The sequence below is a fragment of the Catharus ustulatus genome, chromosome 1 (assembly GCF_009819885.2).
Source record: "Catharus ustulatus isolate bCatUst1 chromosome 1, bCatUst1.pri.v2, whole genome shotgun sequence".
NCBI lineage: Eukaryota > Metazoa > Chordata > Aves > Passeriformes > Turdidae > Catharus > Catharus ustulatus.
Genome location: NC_046221.1, coordinates 4,855,559 through 4,876,671, shown reverse-complemented (window position 1 = coordinate 4,876,671; position 21,113 = coordinate 4,855,559). Strand labels below are relative to the sequence as shown.

General features: G+C 49.8%; 1 protein-coding gene across 1 annotated transcript; it reads right to left on the bottom strand.

Annotated features, from left to right (window-relative positions):
* Window positions 1-4,616: 4,616 nt before the first annotated feature.
* On the bottom strand, window positions 4,617-19,585 carry CSRNP1 (cysteine and serine rich nuclear protein 1). Its single transcript, XM_033075847.1, has 5 exons — window positions 19,550-19,585; window positions 12,649-12,844; window positions 10,157-10,416; window positions 9,425-9,721; window positions 4,617-8,474 (listed from the first exon to the last, which is right to left on the bottom strand). Exons 2-5 carry the CDS (start codon window positions 12,818-12,820, stop codon window positions 7,491-7,493), a joined length of 1,713 nt encoding a protein of 570 aa, XP_032931738.1. The 5' UTR covers window positions 12,821-12,844; window positions 19,550-19,585; the 3' UTR covers window positions 4,617-7,490.
* Window positions 19,586-21,113: the final 1,528 nt, after the last annotated feature.

Below are 21,113 nucleotides of genomic sequence, written 5' to 3'. Positions count from 1 at the left end.
TCTGAGAACATTCCATCCCATTATATCCCATGCCATGCCATGCCATCCATCCTTCTGTGTCAAAGGGGCACAGCTCTCCTGAGCTCCCTTGTCTTCATACCCTTGAGCTCCTCAGCTGGCCTAAAATCCAACAGAGCTGGGAAGCTTTCAAGTCACACAGAGTTCAGCTCACCCTCAGCCACACCATGGCTGCAAAAATTGTTGTGGTTACAGACAGCTCCTCATCCAAATACTAGGCAGTGCTGTCCTTTATCAGGATATCCCCCAAATCTCTGCAGTTTAAATTGTACCATTCCTCCACCCATCAATTCTTGCTCACTCACAGGTTAAAGTGATGGATATTTGGGAGTGTGGCTATAAGGGGCCCTGTTGCCTCCTGACAGCCATCCAGTCTTAATTACCAGAGAGCACTTTGGGGTGCTTTGACTATGAAAAGCACTTAGGTACCATTAAGTTTCCATCTCTGTTTACTCCAAAGAAGTAGCCAAGTATTTATTTCCAGGGAAATGTAATAGATAATATTTTCCTTTGCAGAGGATCTCAGGGGAGCAGGTTTATTTTGGAGGGAGTTCCTTGCATGTTATTAATTCTGTAATGCTTTAGCCCAGTGTGTGGCTCATGTGGTCTGCAGGGAATCTCAAGTCTTTCAGCCTTCTCAACTGGGCTGACTGAAAGCCTCTGTGCTTGTGACAGAATATTTCAGCTCTGTGGTTGCAGATATTCTAATTTTGGTGGGTTTCATGCACCTACTGATGTAATGGAGCCAGGCCTGTCCAGCACATTTTGTCCTCACTCAGCTTCCCTGGTCAAAACAGAGGTGCATCCAGGGGGAGAGGTTGAGCATTTACTCTCTGGAGATGCTTTCACCTAGCTGAGGATGTGTGTGCCAGACCAGTCAATCCCCAGGACACCTCATCTCTTCTCCAAACCCATTTTGGGGCCATTTAAGCTGTATTTTGTTTTCTTTTACTGTGATATCTCAGTGGGATACATGGTGTGTCTGGTCCCACAGAGGAGGACGAGCATTGCCCAGGAGCAGTGAGAGGCTGGGAGAAGGAGGCAGCTGCCCAGTAGATGGCAATACTGCCATTTATTCAGCAGCAGGCTGGGAGGGGTAACACAAACTGATGGGAGTGTGTGGATTAAGCAGCCCTGAAAATTCCTAATGCTTCCAGTTGTGAAGGAGAATCATAGGATCATCTCCTGGTTTGGGGTGAAAGGGACCTTAAAGATCATCCAGTTCCCACCCTTGCCATGAGCAGGACACCTTCCACTGTCCCAGGTTGCTCAGACCTTTGTCCAGCCTGGCCTTGCACACTTCCAGGGATGGGGAATCCAGAACTGCTCTGGGCAGTGTCTCACTACCCTCACAGGAAAGGATTTCTTTCCAAAATCTAATCCAAACCTCCCCTCTTTCAGCTGAAAGCCATTCTCCCTTTTCATTTTAGAGCCATTCCCCTTGTCCTGTCACTCCATGCTCTTGTCCCCAGTCCCTCTCCAGCTCCCCTGTGACACCTTTAGGCTCTGGAATGGGCTCTAAAGACACCCTGGAGCCTTCCCTTCTCCAGGTGGGCACCCCCAGCTCTCCCAGCTCGGCTCCAGAGCAGAGAGGCTCCAGCTCTCAGCGCATCCTCATGGCCTGGAAGCAGCACATTTACTGGAAACAGAATTTGTCACAGCTTCTCTGCCAAGAGGAGTTTACATTTCCCTTGAAGTGTGAGGCCAGAGAAGCCCTGCAGGACTTTCCAGGCTGGTTGGAGATGAACCTGTGCTGGTAAGGGTTAAACCAGCTGCAAGCCACGACTTTCCCCGTCCTTGGCAGGCTGAGAGCAGCACACAGCCCTGTCCCAGCCCGGTGACACCCTGCTGGCACTCCTACCCTGTCTGGCACCGGTCACTGGACCTTGGAAAAGGAAACTGCACCTTCTACAGGAGCATTGAGTCACATCTGTCACTGCAAGGGGACTGCAGCCACCATGGGATGGGACTGCTGCCAACACCCTGCCTGACGGGTGTCAGGTTGTACTCTGACTGTGTCAGGGTTTGGGGTTTGTTTCTTTGTAGTACTGTATTTCTATTTTAATTTTCCTAGTAAAGAACTGTTATTCCTAATTCCCATATCTTTACCTGAAAGCCCCTTGATTTCAAAATTATAATAATTTGGGGGGAGGGGGTTTCCATTCTCCATTTCAAAGAGAAGCTCCTGCCTTTCTCAGCAGACACCTGTCCTGCAAACCAGGACAGATTTAGCAGGCAGCGCTGCTCCTTCCCCCATCCCTGGCAATCACTGCTTCACCGACCCCAAATAAACCCATCCGTGTGCTGCTCAGGGCTTCACCCCCTCTTTATTTCCCTTTATTTTCATTTTCTCCGGAGGCACAGCATCCATCCCTCAGCACAGCATCCCTCACTCAGCGCTGCTCTCGGTCCGTCCCGAGCTGCCAGCACGAGTGGGGCTGAGCACAGAGCATCCCGTCCTTCCTGCTCCCGGAAAAGCCATGAGTCACTGTCACCCGGGACGGGGACAGGCTGTGACGCCAGGCGCGGTGGCTCCGGAGCTGGCGCCGTGCGGAATGCGAGTCCCGAGGACTTTTCTCGTCCGGAACAGCTATAAAATGACGGGTAGGATGGACTTTAACTCCGGCAGAGGAAAATAAATAAATATGAAAATAAACAAACCGAACGAGCTGCAGGGCGAGGTGAGGGCAGGGGTGTTGGCTCTGCAGCGCTGAGGGAATCCGTAGGGTCTTGTGCTTGCCTTGGAGGCAGGAGATTTGGGGGGAAATATTTTTTTTTTGTCACTTGTCTGGCTGATAGAAGGAAAAAGGCAAGTTTGTAAAGCGTGTCTGAGCAGTGTGACACTGCACAGGGTGTCAGATCTTCTAGAGACAATAAAAGCATCCCAGGTGATGCATTCCTGGGGCTTTGAGACCCATGTCACCAACAGGCTCTTCCCCTGCCCATCCAAGAGCATTTTCCACGGAATTCAGCAGAAGTTTGCCAGATCTGAGGCTTTAACTCAGACCTGGAGGTCAGCCTGGCATTGCCAGGGAAAGGGCACTGCAGAATCTCCAATTATTGGCATATTCCCATTTGAGTTTTAGCCTGTCACTGGAATGGGATGGGGAAAAAAACCCAAGGTCCTGCACCTGGGTCAGGGCAATCCCAAACACAAACACAGGTTTGGTGGAGAATGGATTGAGACCAGCCCTGGGGAGGACTTGGGGGTGTTGATTGATGAAAGGCTGGACACGATCTGGCAATGTGCACTGGCAGCCCAGCAAGCCCCAGCCACATTTTGGGCTGCATCCAAAGCAGGGTGCCCAAAGGAGCTGGAGAGGGACTTTGGACAAGGGCACGGAGTGATAGGACAGGGAAGCTGGCTTTAAACTGACAGAGGGCAAGTTTACATTAGATATTAGGAGGAAATTAATTACTCTGCCAGTGGTGAGGCCCTGGCACAGGTTTCCCAGAGAAGCTGTGAATGCCCCATTCCTGGAAGTGTTCAAAGCCACACTGGATGAGGCTTAGAGCAACGTGGTGAAGTCAAAGCATCAGGAGAGGGGTTGAATTAGGTGATCTTTAATATAATCCCTTCCAACCCAAAGCATTCTAGGATTCTGTGATTCCCCATGGGGCTGGTTGATGGGATGCAGCACCCTGGGGTTGTTTCAGTTGTCCCTTGGGGGTGATGGGTCCCCTGGTGATGATGTCTTGTGCCAGGGCATGACACAAAGTCACCACCCTGAGCCAAAATCCCACCAATGCTGCAGCTGGAGCTGTATGTTGGGGACTACTGCACTCCCAGTCAGAAAATAATTAATATAAGAGGGAATTACAAACATAAACCCCATAAAAGAAAAAAACCCCACAACCAAACACATCTCTCTGGGTGGGTAAACAGGCTGAGATTCTCCATGTGTTGCAGAGCCTCCATGGATGAGCCTCTTTTCAGTATTTCTACTTTTACAGCTCAGCCAATAATTTGTAACAAATAGTTTATTCAATTAATTGAGCTTCTCTGCTCTGGGGGCAGATGGCAACCTTTAAAAACGGATTCCCAATGGAAAACTAGACAATGGCATTCTTTGGCCAATTTCCCTTGCTTTCAGGTCAATGGCAGTGGTTATGATTTATGCCTGTGCTGACAGCCACAGACCCATGGGAGAGGTGTGCTCTTCCCCATCTAGATTCCTGGGATTTATTCATCATTTTTCCTTTGTACCATGGGCTGCTTCACATGCTACTCTCTTCTTTCCGTGCTGTTGCCATGACCAAGAGTATTTTTTCTATTTTTCCCCTGGAGCACAGGACCATGGTGATGCTTCTGCCCAGCTGCATCCTTCCAGGTCCCAGGGGGACCATGGGGCAATGAGAAATGGTTTGGAACCCAGGAGGGAAAGTGGTTTCCAGGGTTTCCCAAGATTTCTCCTTGGTGATGTGGATGCCATCATGACTGTTGTCTATTCCATCATCCCTTAGAGACAAGCAGCCAACATCCATAAGCCCAAAAAGTTTGGGAAAATCACATCCCATGCAATTATTTTTTATTTAGGGAAAAGAGAATAGGTTGTTGTGTCACACAAAGGATATTAGTGAAGACACTGCCATATTCAAACAAAATTCTTTTATTGAAAGTGTAATGGAAATTTCTTCATATTGCTTTGATGAAATGAGAGACAGCAGCTGTAGACAAATATGCTTTTTTTATAAACAAATGCAAATGGATAAGGTAAAAATAAAGCTTTTTTTTTTAACTTGTACCTTTAAGCAACATAATCACAATATATACACAAAGAAAGCTAAAATAAAGCTATGTTGAAACCAAAGTGTTTCAACCAATACATTAGATAATTACAGATTGTGTCAATAAATACCCAGTTTTTAAACTGTTTAACAGGCAACTTTTTACACAGATACCAAGAAGAAAAAAAATTATATATTTACAATTCAGTGCCCTGGGGGGAAAAAAAAAGAGAAAAAAATCCTTTTTTTTTCTTTTTGGCACTAACACAAATAAAAAGAATAAATTATTGAAAAAAAATCCACAAAGGCAGGAGTCAATCCCAATCATTCATTTAAAAAACAAGTGTGTGTGTGTGTGTATATATATATATATATATATATAAAATATAGGCATACATTTTATATATATAAATATATATATGCAGAAAAACCTAGGAATGTTACAAAATACATTAGTGCCAATAAATACACAACGCTACCAGACTTTCACCTGTCAGTATTTTTGATGCAGTCTGAAGGATAAGGAACTACCACCTAGGAGATAACTGAAAGGGGGATTTTTCAGTCTAAGGAAACAACGACGACAATGAAAAATAATAATAATAATAAAAAATAATAATAATAATAACAATAATAATAATAATAGATATATCCAGGAAATCCTCCATCTGCCAGTAGTATTCCTACAGTCGCCCTCCTGCCCCGGGGGCGATGCCTTGCGGGAGGAAGCGGCGGCGAGCACTTGGGGGGTCAGCTCCACTTCCAAGTTGACTGGCTCAATACCAGAGAAGATGTACAATTAAATAGCAGTAATAAGGATTTAAAAAAACCCCAAGCAACCCACGTTTCGTACGCCAGAAGTTTTCTGAATTGCCGGCAGGTTTGCAGTGAGGCACCTGTCAGTGAGCAGGTATCCAAGAGCACCATCCCTGTGGTCGGGGATAGAAACAGTTCAGCCAATAGGAAAATCCTCAAATCCGTGTTTCGGGGTTCTTTCCCTTGTCTGTGTGTCTCTGCACCACCAGAAGTTCCCTCCAGCTGCTCCCAGGGCAGCGGGGCTGGGACACCAGAACTGTCTCTTCCTCCTGTGCTGGTAATGCCAGGAATCACTCCCATCACCAAACTTTCCAAGGGGGAATTTAAAGCCGGTAGGTTTTAAATCCGTTTTGCTTTTTCCATACCACTGGTGTAGGCACTTAGTGTATCACTGATGCACAGATTTTCTGTCCAGTTACATCTCGTGGCCAAACAGTCTCATGCTCTCAGACTGATTTAAACAGCAAAAGGCCGAGGCAGCCTCCAGTATCCTTCCTAAACACAAAGATTTATCTCGTTTCAAAAACCAAAAGCCTTCAGTTTTTCAGCTTGGTCTTCAGGCCTTCAAAAACTGCACCCACAGGATTACCAACCCAATAGACTTCAAATCCATCTGTTTTGCTTGAATTACTTGATTCACCTATATAAAAAATACAGTACAATCAGTGTGACCCACTGGATTCTGGAGCTGTGACATCCTCGGTGCTGGGGAGTCCTAAGGAGCACTTGCTGAGGAGCTTGAGCAGTGTTGCTGTTTTGGCTTTGCTCTCCCAAAGCCCCCCACGAGGGCTGCCAAGGTCCTTGTGGTTACACCTCCCCACCATTGCTGACAGTTCCTCTGCAATTTCAGGCACCATAACTGATGGGGAAAGATCTCATGGCCAAATCCTTAGGAAATTAAATAAATTATAAAATAATTTACAGAAAGGGGTTGGGTTTTGTTTCGAGCTAGTATTAATGTTACTTCTTAAATAGTTGAAGGTTTTGCTTGCTTTGCTCTCCACAGTGACTTTATGGAGAGCAGACACCATCCCCATGTCTACGACAAGGCTGGGAGAAACCAAGGGATGTTGCATGAACTCTTCCCTCGTCCCTCCCCTCCCACACCACTTCTGTTCAGGGTTTTTAGAAATGTGAAGTGAAGACCAAACAGCCAACATCATTCAGAGTCAGAAAAACCAGGGTCATCTTCCTCTTGAAGACCTTATTGCCCTTCCAGGTCATCGACAAACCACAGTGCTATTCACGTACTACAGGTAGAAAATAAATAAATACAGATATATTATGCAAAAAAATATGATTGTACACATAATACATCTGAGGTATTACCAATTTAAATAAGGTTTCATGCTAGTTCAAGCTTCAGTGGCTAGTTAAATTCTGGAATTTGCAATAAATAGATGAAGAATGATTATGTATATAGTGTATGGATCTCTTCTGTAAACCTCGTCAGATTTAAACGTAAGAGTGTGTTGGGCCGACTCTTACGCAAACCACAAATTTTCACAATAAATACAGTTTCAAAAAGTTGCCTTAAAAAGTTCCTGCAACACTGAAACGTTTCTAGAAGGGGCTGTATGGACGACTGGCAACGTTAGTGAGGAGTATTTCTCAACAGGTCTTTTCATACAAAACACAAGGGAATTCTCATGTGAAAGTCTTTCTCCCTCCCTCCCTTCCCCACCCCGTCACGAAAGTTTAGAAATTTTTGCACAAACAGCGAGAGAACTGATTGTAGCTGCAGTATGTCAAAACGTCCACGTTCTATAAAGACCAAAAATAGTTAATTTGCTTAGAAAGTCTTCTGCTGTTGCTGTTTTTTCCTCCTTATATCTGAGTAGCACACCATCCTTTCAGTGAAAGTTTGCCTGTCCAACTATTCCTGTTTTCCTTTTGGCATCGGTCCTTGCCTGAGCCACGTGGGTGTTTCACACTTTCACTGTCTCCATCAGCGATGACTTGATGGCATCCTCCAAAAGTTGATTGTCTGTGAAAGGGGCCGGGGTTTCAGGGACGGATTCGGACAAACCAATGAGGGACTCCAAGAAACAGGAGCCCTGATCTCCGGTTTGCGGGAAGCCAGGGAAATTAGGCAACTGAAACTGTAACGCTGAGAAGTTATCCAGGTTCTCATACTCCTTTAAGGAGTTGTAAAGGGGTCCCAAGTTATAGTCTGAGAAAGACTGGAAGAAATCCAAGGAATCGGAGGAAAGGCTGAGGTCGGCGTAGCTCTTGGAGCAGGGCTCAGAGGAGGAGGAGGCGCAGCAGGACAGCCCATCGCACCTCACCGGGGCCGCATCCTCCAGCAAACCCCCGCTGTCCTGGTTGGCATTCTCATCCAGGCACTCCGACAGGTGGGACAAGTGGCCAGGGACAGGCTTGGCCTCGCTGCCGTGCTCCTCGATGAAGAAGTCGGTGGGGTGGAAGCAGCCGAGGTCGTCCTGGCCGCGCCTGCTCTCCTCCTCGGCATCCGAGTCGTTGAAGTGGAGGATGCGCGCCAAGCCGTCGTCGTCCACGTCCGACTGGGATTTGTCAGAGGGGAGGCTCTCGTAGGGCTCCTCCAGGTCCTCGCTGGGGTGGGAGGAGATGGAGGAGTCTGTCATGTCACTGCTGCAGCTGTTCTCCCCCAGGGCCTCCAGGTCAGGGCTGAACTGGAAGGCAGGTGCCAGCGGCACCGCGCGCTCCTCCAGCGAGCCCTTCCCCGCCGCGCATCCCAGCGGAGAGAGCCGCTCCCGGAAGGGGGGCTCAGCCTCTGCCACCTTCTCGCTGCTCTGCTGCTGCTTCTCCAGCTCCAGCTTCATGATGGTGTGGATGAAATGTGTCTGCACGCGGGCCTGGTTGAACTCGATCCTGCCCTCGGTGTTGCCACAGCCGTCCTTGGTGCAGCCGCAGGGGAAGGAGGTGTGATCCATCTGGCACAGGGGAAGCACAGGGGCAGGGTTAGGATTGAGCCCAGTGGAATAAAACCAAAACTGCCTGCGACTCGTCTGCCCTGAGAAACCAAGTAAGAGCTGAGGGGTTGAAAAGCAGGAAGAAAAAAAAAATGACACCCTGCTCTTTTGAAGAGGTGTCATAAAAAGCTGGCTTTCAGTAAAAGTGAGGAAAATTAAAGGATTAAAAAAAAAATCAAAATATAATGGTCCAAAAGGAGTCATAAGAGGGTAAAAGTGAGTTTTTTCCTTATTGCTGTTTAATGATCTCACTATCTGATCTGCAGCAGCCACTAGAGGGGGGCTGTGACACACACATGGAGCACCCACCTCCGCCACCCCCAGCCTCCAAATACAGCACCGAGGGAGTGAGCAGCACCCAGAATAGGGAGTGAGGCTCCCAAAATACAGCTGGGCAGGCACCCACAAGAAACACCCTGAAAAATATAACTCACTGATTGAACACAAGGGGATTATCCCACTGTGCAGGAGGCCTGCACAGCTCGCTGTGGGCTGACACTCAGCTGACACTCCCACGTTCGCCTGAGCGCGCTGGGATTTGTGACACACGCCAAAAAGAAAAAAGAATTAAAAATAAAACCTGGAGGAGGGGGAGAAAGCGCAGCCTCGTGTGAGGAGCAAGGAGCTCCTCCTTGCAGACATTCCCACGTGCTCACCTCCAACAGGAGGTCAAGCAGGTATGGGTCTCGTGGGGACGTACAGCGGGGCACTGGCAGCGTGGGGATGGCTGCACATGTGATTTGGGAATAGGACACTTTGGAGCAGCGTCCGCCTTGCAGCCTGAGCGATGCTCCAAGAGCTTTCCTCACCTCCAAGCACAGATGGCTTTAAAGGCTGCCCTAACCCTGTCCAACCGCTCTACCGCACAGCCGGAGCCGCGTTGTCCCCCGTGCCCAGGGGTGAGGCTGTACCTGACATTTGATGCCTGCCAGGCTGCAGCTGCAGGTCTCGGGGTCGCAGACCTCGCGGCAGTCGCAGCCGCAGTCCTCCCGGGACAGGCGGATGCTGTGCAGCTCCCGCTTCTCCTCCTTGTCGATCTTCTTCACCCCCACGGCCTTCAGCAGCGCGCGCCTCTTCTTGGCGGGGTAGGGCTGCAGGAAGAAGCCGTCCTCCAGGTCCACGTTGCTGACATCGATGTCATCGTCAGAGATGTCCTCGATGGTGAGCTGGTTGGCCTCTTCCGACTCCTTGGTGCCGTTCATGGTTAGCTGAGGGCAGGAAAAGGACAAAGCATTAGGGGCTTGTTTGGGACTCGAGCCCCAGCTGAGGGGAAACAAGAAAGGAATGACCTCTCGCCCCAACTTCAGGATCAACATCTAAGAGCCCACAAAGACCTGACTGGGGATGTGTTCTGGGATATCAAGTATCTAATCAGAAATGAAAAGACTTTGGGAGATGCTAAGAAGAGTCTCAAGTGGATCCAGAGAGGTGCTACCAGAAGAGCAAAAATGTCTTCTGCGTCTTTTCACTTTTCAAAGAGAACTAAAGGAAAATCCCCCACTGGAGCCTGTGTTTTTCGGAGACTCAAACTGAGAGCTAAGGATTGATGCCCCCAGGTCTCAGAGGCTCTTATTAAACACTGACCAATTAACTAACGACATCCACCAGCTCCCCACCAACCCAGCCCCGTGCTCCTAACTCACTTTCCATTTCAACGCTTCCAACTTCTCCTCTTTTAATTTCTCTTCGAGTTTGCCCCGACGGACGTTTTCCTGCTCCTTTGAAAACTCTGCCAGTGTGAACTGCCGGGAGGAGCTGTGTTTGCTCACCATCCCCAGGGTGCAGCCCCCACGGCTAGGCACGCTCGTGAAGCCCTGGCAGCGTGGGAAGTAAAACACAGTGACCCGGTCAAACTCCACATTGTTCTTCTTTAGCCGCTTGGATTTCTTCAGGATTGACGTGGCTGAGAAGGGGAGAATGAAAAAAAAAAACAAAGAGCACTAAGTCAGTGCTGCCATGATGGAATAGAAATATTACAAACAGGCAGGACATGCAATTATTCTCTCAGCAGGGACACGATGGGACAAGGCCACAACATTGCTTGGTAGTGTTTGAGGAGCTCACACTGCAGAGGTGGGATGAGGATGGAGAGGCAGCTAAACCAAGCCCTGCTGCATCAGAGTCACTGATGAGATTCACCCTACGAGGTGGCTGCTGCTTCTCCTTCCCACCTGACTTCCCCCAGGAACATCCATTTGCTTATTCTTCATGTGTGGCAGAGCATAATGAACAAGCCACCAGCCATCCTACACATCTGTCTCTCCAAATCCCCTCTGCCCCATGCTCAGGAGCCCCTGGTCTGCTCCTGGGATGCTGTGGCATTGGCATTCCCAGTGCTTCATGGCTCCAGCTTTTGTGGCAGGGCAGAAAATAACCCAATAACTGCCTTTTTCTGGTACTTCCTTTCACCATCCACTGGAAGGAACTCTGAATCTACGGTTTATTCTCAAGAGACTCACTTGAGAGCAGCTGCAAAGATGTTAATCTTTGTGCAGGTGATCCCCGGGTAAACATGACTCTGGTTTATCTTAAACTGCTGAAACATGCTACACACCACTCACAGCAGAGCCTCTCCAGAGATGGCTGCACATCTGCATGTGCAAACACAGTAGATGGAGGGGTCTAATCAGGGCAGGTTCACAGTCAGTGAGTTTCCATGAGTGTGGCAGAAATGAGAGCCAGCACCACCCAAATTTGTGGTGGGGAGGGAATTCTGGTCCCATTCTCTGCTTGTGGCATGGGTGCTTTGGTTGCCTCCATGGAAAAAAATAACCCAGAAAGGATGGATGACTGCTGCAGAGCTGGGATCAAGCCCTGCTCTTGGGGAGGCAGAGCCACAAGCAGCCTTACACTGGCACCAAAGAAAAGACTGCAACAAGCCAAGGGGCTCAGCTGCTTTGGTGGGCCTCAAAGGCTGTGAAAGGGCAAGACTGGACAGTTAACTGCACCCACATTTCACAGGTCTCACTTGCCAAAATACAGTGTTTCGGTTTCATGTGAAAAAAAAAAAAATAAAAGAGAAAAAAGAAGTGTTCACCCAGCTGTGTCAGCAGCTTCTGCTCAATAGCTGGGGGTTCACACTGGGCCCTGCAGTCACTCTGATCATATCTTTGCACTGTGTGTTGCATTTTCACAATAACCTTGACTCAATCTCCTAAAACATGAGCTCTTTATCAGAAGGCAAGTTAACCACCACGATCATCTATCGGCCGAGCTGCTGCACTTTGGCATTTGCTTCTCTCTCCCTGCACCCCTCCTCCAAAATTGTTTTCCCATTCCTGACCCTTTTCCAATTGAGCCAGAGAATACAAAAAGTTCATTGTTTTGTCACAAAACCTGGGAAGACAAGCAAGAATGAGACTCTTTATTATTACAAGACTTCTAAAGCCTTTTCAGACCACTGCGTGTTTGTGTATGTCTGCTAAGTGGACCTTAACTGCTATATACAGTGGGTGTTCAGTATAATTTACTAGGTTGGAATATTTCTCCTCCATGAAGATGTTCCTCTATTGTACTTTTTATTTTTCCCTTCACACAGCAGATAAAGGGCTTTACAACACTGCCTTCTGTGTGTTTTCCTAAAAGCTCTCAAAACTTATATTGCTGGGAAAACAAAATAGCTTTTATCTGTGCTAGCAGCGGAGGCAATGTCAAACGTGTCATGTTCTTTGGCAAAGTACCCAATTTACGTAGGAAACAAGTTCTGAAATGGTAATTACGCTACTGGTTAATCATTTTTAAAAAAGAGCATTACAGGCCTTCACTGTCTGATTAGGTTTTGCCTGTGAAACAGCTTGACAGGGAATTGAGGGTTGGTGGGATGGTCCTGCAGCACAGGCTGGGAAGCACCCACATGCCTCTGCACAGCCATCCTTGGGTTTCCATTCCTGGAAATATGGACTTCAGCAAAACCATTCCAAAGGAATAATAAATACTGGAAGGAAGGGCTGAGGAAAACCCCTGTGAGCAGGTTGGATGGTTACAAATCAGTGTCATGACAGGCAGCTGGCACCACAGCCACTTCTACCCACGAAGGTGTGTCCCAAGGGGGTCTCTGTGGGGTGCTGACCCCCCCCACCCTACAAAAACCCCACACAGAGCCATGGCTGATCCTGGCAAAGCCAGAGCTACTCACGGGTGAAGCTGGAGATTAAGGCAGAGCTGGGCTTGGGCTCTCCACGGGAATTCTCCTCATCAGTGTCCCAGCCTGAGGATGCTGAGGAGGAGAGGGGGGAGCAGGAGGAGGAGGAGCAGTAGGTGCTGTCATCCCCCAGCTCTTCGTACTTCCTTTTCAATACTCCGCTCATGGTGATGCCGTTTTTGTCATATAACTGGAAAGCAAAGGAAAAAAAAGCAACATGAAGCCAGGGAAATCCTGTCAGCTTCTGGTGATGAGCAGGACAGCTGAAACCCCCAGCAAATCCACTTGGCCAGGCAGATGTGATTCCCAAAAAGTGCTGTCCCTAAATCACCTCATCCTACTACACTCCTGTGCACACCTGTGAATTTCTCTTCCATTTTACAACACTGCAGAAGAAACTATCCCAGACAACAAACTGTCCAGAAACCAATCCAATCAACACAAATGTCATCAAACAGTAAGTATTACATTTTGCTTACTAATTCTTTTATGTTCACTCCTCACCCAGATCGCTTTCTATGCAGTTACAGCTTTAACGTCTTGCTAATTACAAAAATAAGCCAGTTTGCAGAAAACAATCTGTTGGCATGATTTACTTGCTACAGCCCCCCGGGGAAACAGACTTATTAAATGAAGCACTGAAATACAAATATATCAACTGTGAAGAACAGCCCTTCTCCTCACGGTGCCTTTCATAGTCAGTCCCCCATTCAATAAGCTATTCTTGTTTAGGCTGGGTTATGTATCAAGCATAGAAGCAATTAAAAACAACGCAGCTAATTAAAAACAAAGGAGCTCTGTACTTGCCTAGATTCCTAAATTTCCTGCATGCTTTGCCCCTGCTCATCTTAAAGGAAAAAAAATAAAAGAAAGCCAAAAATAACTGTGTTGCATCTTTTAAACTTTGCTTTTATAAAGTTTGTGCAAATTTGGGAGATGAAAAAAACCCACAAAAGCTACAGACTTTGCCTGCAGTACATTTGGAGAATGCTCTCAGGCACAGGGTGGGATTTTTGGGGTGGTCCTGTGCACAGCCAGGAGTTGGGACTTGATGATCCCTGCAGGTCCCTTCACCTCAGGATATTCTGTGATTCTAATGGGCATCAGCACCCACCCATCCTGAGATGCTCCTACACTGATGGTGATCATTCCACCTTTTAGACTCTGGCAAAACCACCTCAGCTTCCCCTGCTCCTGCAGAAGCCACTGCCAGCTAATTTGGGAGCCAGTGATCCATCCCCAGAGCTGCTGCCTGAGGGGTGACCTGCTCTGACCCCATCCCACCAGACAGGGATGCAGCCCCAGCCCAGGAACTCCCTCCAGCAAGGAGGGATGCTACAGCTACCCCATAAAACATCCCTAAAGCATCCCTAGAATTTAGATAAATCTGGGATGGTAGGCAGCCCTGGGATGGTGACAGAGCAGATACAGGGGTGCCAGACACCCAGTCCACATCCCCTCCCACCACACAAAACCTCTCCACCGCCAAATTCATTCTTTGCAACCCAAACACTTTCTCTGCTTTGCATGTCTGAAGTTAATTTAAGTCTCTGAAAAATAAAAAAAAAAAAAAAACAAAACAAGGCAAAAAACCCTCTAAACCTGCCCTTCTGACAGACCTGAGGAGGCAGCACAGCACCACAGCAGTTTCAGAAACTCCCCAGGATGGGATTTTCAGTGTCCCGACAGCACCAAGCAGTATCACGTTGCAGGACAGGAGCACACACAGTTCCTTCCAAGCTCTGCACCAACCCTCCCTAATTATGTTTACCACCAACTTCCCAGGAGACAATAGTCACCTAAAAGGTCAAAAAAGTGCCTGGATGAAGCACTTCCCTGGCCTGGAGAAGTTAATCATTCCCTGCAAGGTGCACTTCCAGGGCCAGTACGACCCCCTGAACCTGGGGAGAAGCAATCCCTCCATCCCTCCTCCTCCTCCTCCTGGAGCTGCAGGTGGTTTTGCCACAGAGGGGTTGTTTTGGCCTTAATCCAAAATAGATGCAGAGAAGGTGGATTTGGCCACCCTCCAGCCCCAGCAGCACATGTCCTACCCACACCTGGATTAACCCCTTCCTGCTTGCTCCATGGCGAAGCTGAGCTCACAAAACAGCAAAAAACAAACATTTAATTTGTATTATTTTTGTGTATGTGCCTCCTGCCCCGTCTCATATTTGCTTGAAGAAACAACCAGGAGCAAAGAAAATCTCCAAATCAAAGCCTGGGCTGCAGACCCCACTGTCCACCTGGAACGGGCAAAAACTTTGCAAAAAAATAATCCCACATGTGGCTTGAAAGAGCATCAGTTCCTGCTGCAGAGAAAATGCTCCAAAGGACAGGGAAGGATGACAGTGAGGGATGCCACTACAGCCAAGGGAGGGAGGAACCAGCTCCCTAAAATGCCTGTAGGACACATGTCCAACAGCAAACACCCTCAGAGGTGCAATGCTGACCACATCCAAGTCCTGTGGGAGGCAAAGGAGGGTGCTGGAGCAGCCAAGGTCATGCTGCTGAGACAGGGAGAACTCCCAGGTCTGGACCAAAGATGCAGCAGCCCTGCTGCTCAGGTCACCTGCCAACCCAACAGCCCATCAGGGGCTGCACCACATCCCCCCAAAAAACCCCACAGGGAAAGCAGAGCGCTCTCCTCCAGCCAGCAAACCCAGCTAACACAAACACCAAGCCAGAGCCAAAGCAAGCTGTGCATAAGATGGTGCAATTCTATTTATTTATTTTTTAAATACTATCACCAGCCAGGAGGATGAAGGGAGGTGTGTGCAGCTCTCCATCTATGAGAATGAGCCAAATGGATTGGGGAAAAAAACACTTTTGGCACGATGTCTTCTTCAAGACACCTATTGTTTTGTTAATGCAAAGGAGGTGTTGTGCAAACAGGATTCCCAGCTAATGGGAAAAAGCTGGTGAACCTGCTGCCCACCAGCCAAAATATAGTAATTTTCTCCTGTTACACCTTCTCCCTCATTGCTGATTTATGGCTGAAACGTTTTCCAAGGCAGGTTTTCAAATCCTTCTCAGGAGCGATGTAGTGGAGCTGCACCCATCGGTGTCTGCTTCTGTCCCACCCCAAAAATCCTCCACTGTCAAAGCCAGGATGATCCTCTGCTCCCCTCCTCACCCTGGCACATGGAGACAGAATTCACACCAGCAATTTGGATGCTGCCTTTAAAGCCATGTCACCAAGGCCACTGGCCACTCAGCCAAAAAAGCCCAGAGGCCCATTCAGACACAATGAGGATATTTTAATTGCAGTAATTTTGCAAGGAACCTTAAACCCACAGTGGTGTTTTACAAGCAAGTCCCAAAAATGTCCACAGCAGCATGGAAAAAATAAATATCTATTTCTGAGTTTGCCATTGCAAATCTCTGCAGGCACCACTGAGTGCAGGATTTTACCACCTTCTCCATTTTTTTTTTTTTTTACATAACCTGAAATAAAATAATCCTATCTTCCTTTCAGTTGCCAAAAAAGACATTCTGTTCTTGGCTAAGAGTTCTTACTCATCTATTTTACTGAAAACAGCTTTTGGAACAAGCACATAATGCAATGGATCAAACCCGCAGGAATTCCTCTCTGGCACCAGAACTCCCACTATCCTGGGAATACTTTCTAACAAATATTTAGCCCAGATGTGCATTCCTTTCTTTCTCTCTCCCTCCTTTTTTTTTTTTTTTTTTTTTTTAAAAAAAAAAAAAAAAGCATTAAAGTTTGGGTGGGGGGAATAGAGGGGAGCAGTGTAGTTGGGGGAAGGGAATCCAATCTGCAAAGTCTCATTTCTGGCACCCAGCAAGTTGCAGGGTAAAGCCCTAATACAGTGGAATGCAAGGAATTAATGTTTTAACTATCCTCCTCTTGGACGACGTCTCAACAGTAAATATTTCGAGTAATTTAGATTTAAGAAGGTTTGGCATTTGTTTAGCCAAGTGCAGAGGACAGCAACTAAAAACGCCTACCAGTGTCCACTCTCCAGGAGGCTGCACAAAGAGGCATCCCAGCTTTGGGCAGAATTAGAAGATGTTTCAGTGCTGCATTTTGGGGCTGTGCATGTGCTTTGAAGCGTCAGGAGATCACAGCAGTGCAAGCAAAGCAAAGCAAACTCCTCACAGCGAGTCCAGCAGCTGCCTTTGCTCGGGCCATAATTCCCATGGTATTGCAGGAGAACACCCAGGAGCAAGAATATTTCAAATGTTGGGGGTTATGTCAGTGGAGCATCCTACAGAATTGAAGGATCCGGAATCTGTGCACGAGTTATTGAAAACAAAGTTTCTTCTGCCAACCAAGAAAACAACAATCCCTCTACCCCCCCTCCAAAACTCAGCACAGGGCACTAAAAGTATTTATTTTCCAGCGACTTTTTGAGCTGGTTTGCTGACTTTAAAGCTCAGCCATCTGCTTGCAGGCCAGGAGGACAAAGTGGGTTTATTCCAGCAGAGTGAGGTGGATGGTGCCCAGCACACCGGGAGCAGCTGGGAGCGAGTTCAGGACCGTGCCGAGCCGTGAGTCAGAGCCCCGCTCCCTCCCCCAGAGCCGCAGTGGCTGTGCAGGTCGAGCAGGAGTAAATATTAGTTTAAAAAACACCACCGCATATTTTAGCCAGGTACGGCTGCGAAGGCAGCTGGCGGGGTTGATGTTTTGTTTGCACGCTGCCGTTTATTGTGGGCGAGCAGATCTCTCTTTTGGTGTGAGAATCTCCCACAAGTGCAGCGGAGCTGAGCTCCCCGCTCGGCTATCCCAGAAATCTGCTGCCTAACAGCACCGGGTTATTTAATAATCGCCACACTATCAGCACTGATTCATTGCTCGATCATTTAACTATTTTAATTCTTTGCATATTTACTGAAGTGGTTTCCCCCGTGCCGCCGTGATGACAACACTTCCCAAATTCGGGGCTGGCCGGAGCCAAGGGGAGCGGGATCATTCCACCAGGACCCTCCAGGGGACAGTCCCACGCGTGTTCCCAGCCACATAATGCTGTGCTTTCCAGTTCAGACCAGATTATTTTCACCCAGCTGGGTCTAAGGTTTCATAACCTTGCTCCGGTTAAAAATAGCCTCTGCCTACTATGCAACAGCAAAACCCAAAGTACGTCGTGCTGCGGAGTGGGAGCATGAATCAGTCCGTAGCACCACGAGTTTATGCTGCTGTCACAGCCTGAACAGGCAAAAAACACCTTCCCGGGAAAGAGCAGCACAAGTGGGTACTCCATCTCCTAATTTTTTTGCAAAAAAAAAAAAAAAAAAAAAAAAAGCTTGTCAGATTTTTCTATCAACCCATTACTTCTTGCTGACAGCTTGAAAGGCAAGTAAGAATTTTCAGCAAATGCATTAAAGGTTATCTGACACGGCCCAAAATGAAAGGAGGTTCGGATGTACTCGGCGCAGATTGTGCTGTAACAAACAGGAAAACAGCGAAGTGCGCTTTGTCTAGGAAAATCCTCTATTTGATCACACCTCATGAATAATTCACACCAGGTTTCCATATTTGTCCTCCTGTAGGTACACGCTGTGCGTTACCTTCCCTGCTATATATACGCACGCATTTCCTGTGCTGAATTATTAAAGCCTTTGCCGGGAGCTGCGGAGTCTCTCCGGGAGGAGAACAAACCCAACCATCCTGAAAAATAACCCCGCCTCCCCACCCCACACACACCTTGACCGGCTACATCTGCAAACTGCTCAGCAGAGGAAAACTGGAATCATTTTCATTTTAAAATAAAGTAATAAAATGAAATAATAATTGGTCATCAGTTCCTGGTAACAAATGACAAGACTCAACCCGGCTGGGTTAAGGGTTGGACTCGGGGATCTTAGAGGGCTTTTCCAGCCTTAAGGATTCCCCCATTCTGTGACTTCGAGGTTTGGGGACGGCCGTGAGGGTTTTCTCTCCATCCATCCCACCCAGGCGTTGGCATTCCAGGCGTTCGTAAGGCTGAGCTGCTTTAGGAAAGGGCTGTCCCTATGTGTCAGCCTCTTCCTACAGCGACATTATGTAACTCGGAGGTGACAGACACTTCTGAGGATGCCGGGGGTAGAGGAGGGAGTGGGGGGGGGCAGGCAGAAAAAAATTATAAAAACCTGAGAAAACTTAGTAGTTGGGGGCGGGGGGACGAGGTATCCTTTTTTTATTTTTTTCCCTCTTTTTTCTTTTTTTTTTTTTTTTAGGTGGGCTGTAAAAGCCGCGATGTTTTATTTCGGGAGGCGGGGGGTGCGGGGGGTGCCCCGCTCCGTCTGTCCGCCCGTCGGTCCCTCCGTGCGCCCGTCGGTAGGTGTTGCTGTAGCGACGGGAAAGCATCCCCAGCCGGGCGGATTTGGGGAAGAGCGAGCCGGCAAAGCTCCCCCCACCCCCCCCCACAACCTTTCTCTCAACATCAAAAAATTGTAACCGCGACCGTGAGGATGGAGCGGAGCCTGGACTTAGCGCGGCGGGGCTGAGAGGGGAACTCTGCGCTACTCCTAATAAATATTATAAAGATGTTCGGGTGTCCGTACAGCCCGGCCGATGGCAAAGTGCTGGGGGGCGAGTCGGGGGCGCAGCAAACCCTCACCCCTTCCCCTAAGGAACACCGTCCCGCTGTCCCGGCGGCTCCCGGAGCTTCCCGGCGGCTCAGCCCCAGCCGCAGCCCCGCCGGGCTCCGCTCGCCCGCGGGCACAACCAGCGCGGCCAGACGGCGCCGGGGCGGCGCGACCGCCGGAACGGGCGGCGGGCACGGGCAGCGACCCCCGCCCGGCGGGACGGCTCCGAGCCGGCTCCGGGCGGCCGAACCCCGCTCCGGGCAGCGCCGACCGGACCCCGCAGCCCTCGCTGCTGAACCGCTCGCCCCCCGCTCGCCCCCCACGCCGCTTCCCCCCGAGCCCATCCCGGCTGCCCGGCGCTCCCTACCTGCGGCGGCGGCGGTGGCGGCTCCGGCTGCAGCGGCGGTGCCTGGCGCGGCGCCTCCCGCTCCGCTGCCGGGGCCGGGCCGGGCTGCGCCGCCCCGCGCTGCCCTTTTCCGTCAGTGGAAAACTCCGGGCTCTGACGCAGGCGGTGACAGGAGCGGGGCCGGCCGGCCCGCCCGGCTTCCTGCCCCCGCCGGGCGGGGCGCTGAGTCAGGAGCGGCGGGAGGCACCGCCCCGCATCGCTCCGCACCGCCCTGCATCCCTCCGGACCGCCCCGCACCGCCCTGCATCCCTCCAGACCGCCCTGCATCCCTCCGGACCGCCCCGCATCCCTCCAGACCGCCCCGCATCCCTCCGCACCGCCCTGCATCCCTCCAAACCGCTCCGCATCCCTCTGCACCGCCCCACACCGCCCCGCATCGCTCCGCACCGCCCTGCATCCCTCCGGACCGCCCCGCACCGCCCTGCATCCCTCCAGACCGCCCTGCATCCCTCCGGACCGCCCCACATCCCTCCAAACTGCCCCGCATCCCTCCGCACCGCCCTGCATCACCCCGCACTGCCCCGCATCCCTCCGCACTGCCCCGCATCTCTCCACACTGCCCCACACCACCCCGCATCTCCCCGCACCTCCCCGCATCCCTCTGCACCGCCCCACACCTCCCTGCACTGCTGCAGGTCCCACAAGGGGTTGGGAAGCCACGGGGACAGCAGGGACCCCAAAGTGAGTCTGAGTACCACACTGGGCTGGGGACCCCAAATGCATTTAGGTCCCAAAGAGGGGTATCTACACTATGAGGGCTTGGGAAGCCACAGGTACTGCTTAGACCCCCAAGTGTGGGGTGCTGGGAACCCCGAAATGGATTTGAGTCCCTTGGGGAAGCTGTGTCCCACAAGAAGCTGGGGAACCACAGGGACAGCATGGACCCCAAAACACATTTGGCCACACAGGAGTCTGGTGCCCTGAAGCACCAGAGGGTGTTGGTTACTTCAAGGAGGTTAGAGCCCACAAAGGGTTGTGAATCCACAGGGAAAACTTGGACCCCAAAACAAATTTGGCTACCACAGAGGCTTTGGGTCTTACAAGGAGTTGAACACCTACATGGCAAAGGTTGGGCCCCAAAATTGATTCAGACACCACTGAGGGCTGAGGACCCCAAGGGATTTTCACCTTTCAGAAGGTCTGGGCCCCTGCAAAAGTTTGGAATTTGTGACCCACAGGCACAACTTGGACTCGGGGATGCAGTTAAATACCACAGGGGGCTTGGGAACCTGAAGCAGGAGTGGGAACCCCAAAAAGGGTTTGGGTGCTTCAAGGGCTTTGGAGCCCATGAAGGATTGGATTCCCACAGGCAAAGACTGGACCCTGACACACATTTGGGTCCCACAGGTGGTTTGAGCCATGCAAAGATTTGGTGACCCACACTAGGGTTGGACTCCAAACAGATTTGGTCCCATGGGGAGCTTGGGACCCACAAGTAGCTTGGGCTCTGGAAGGGAATTGGACCCCACACATGGCTTGGATCTCTGCCTGGGATTTGGACCCAAAGGCACAACTTGGACCCCAG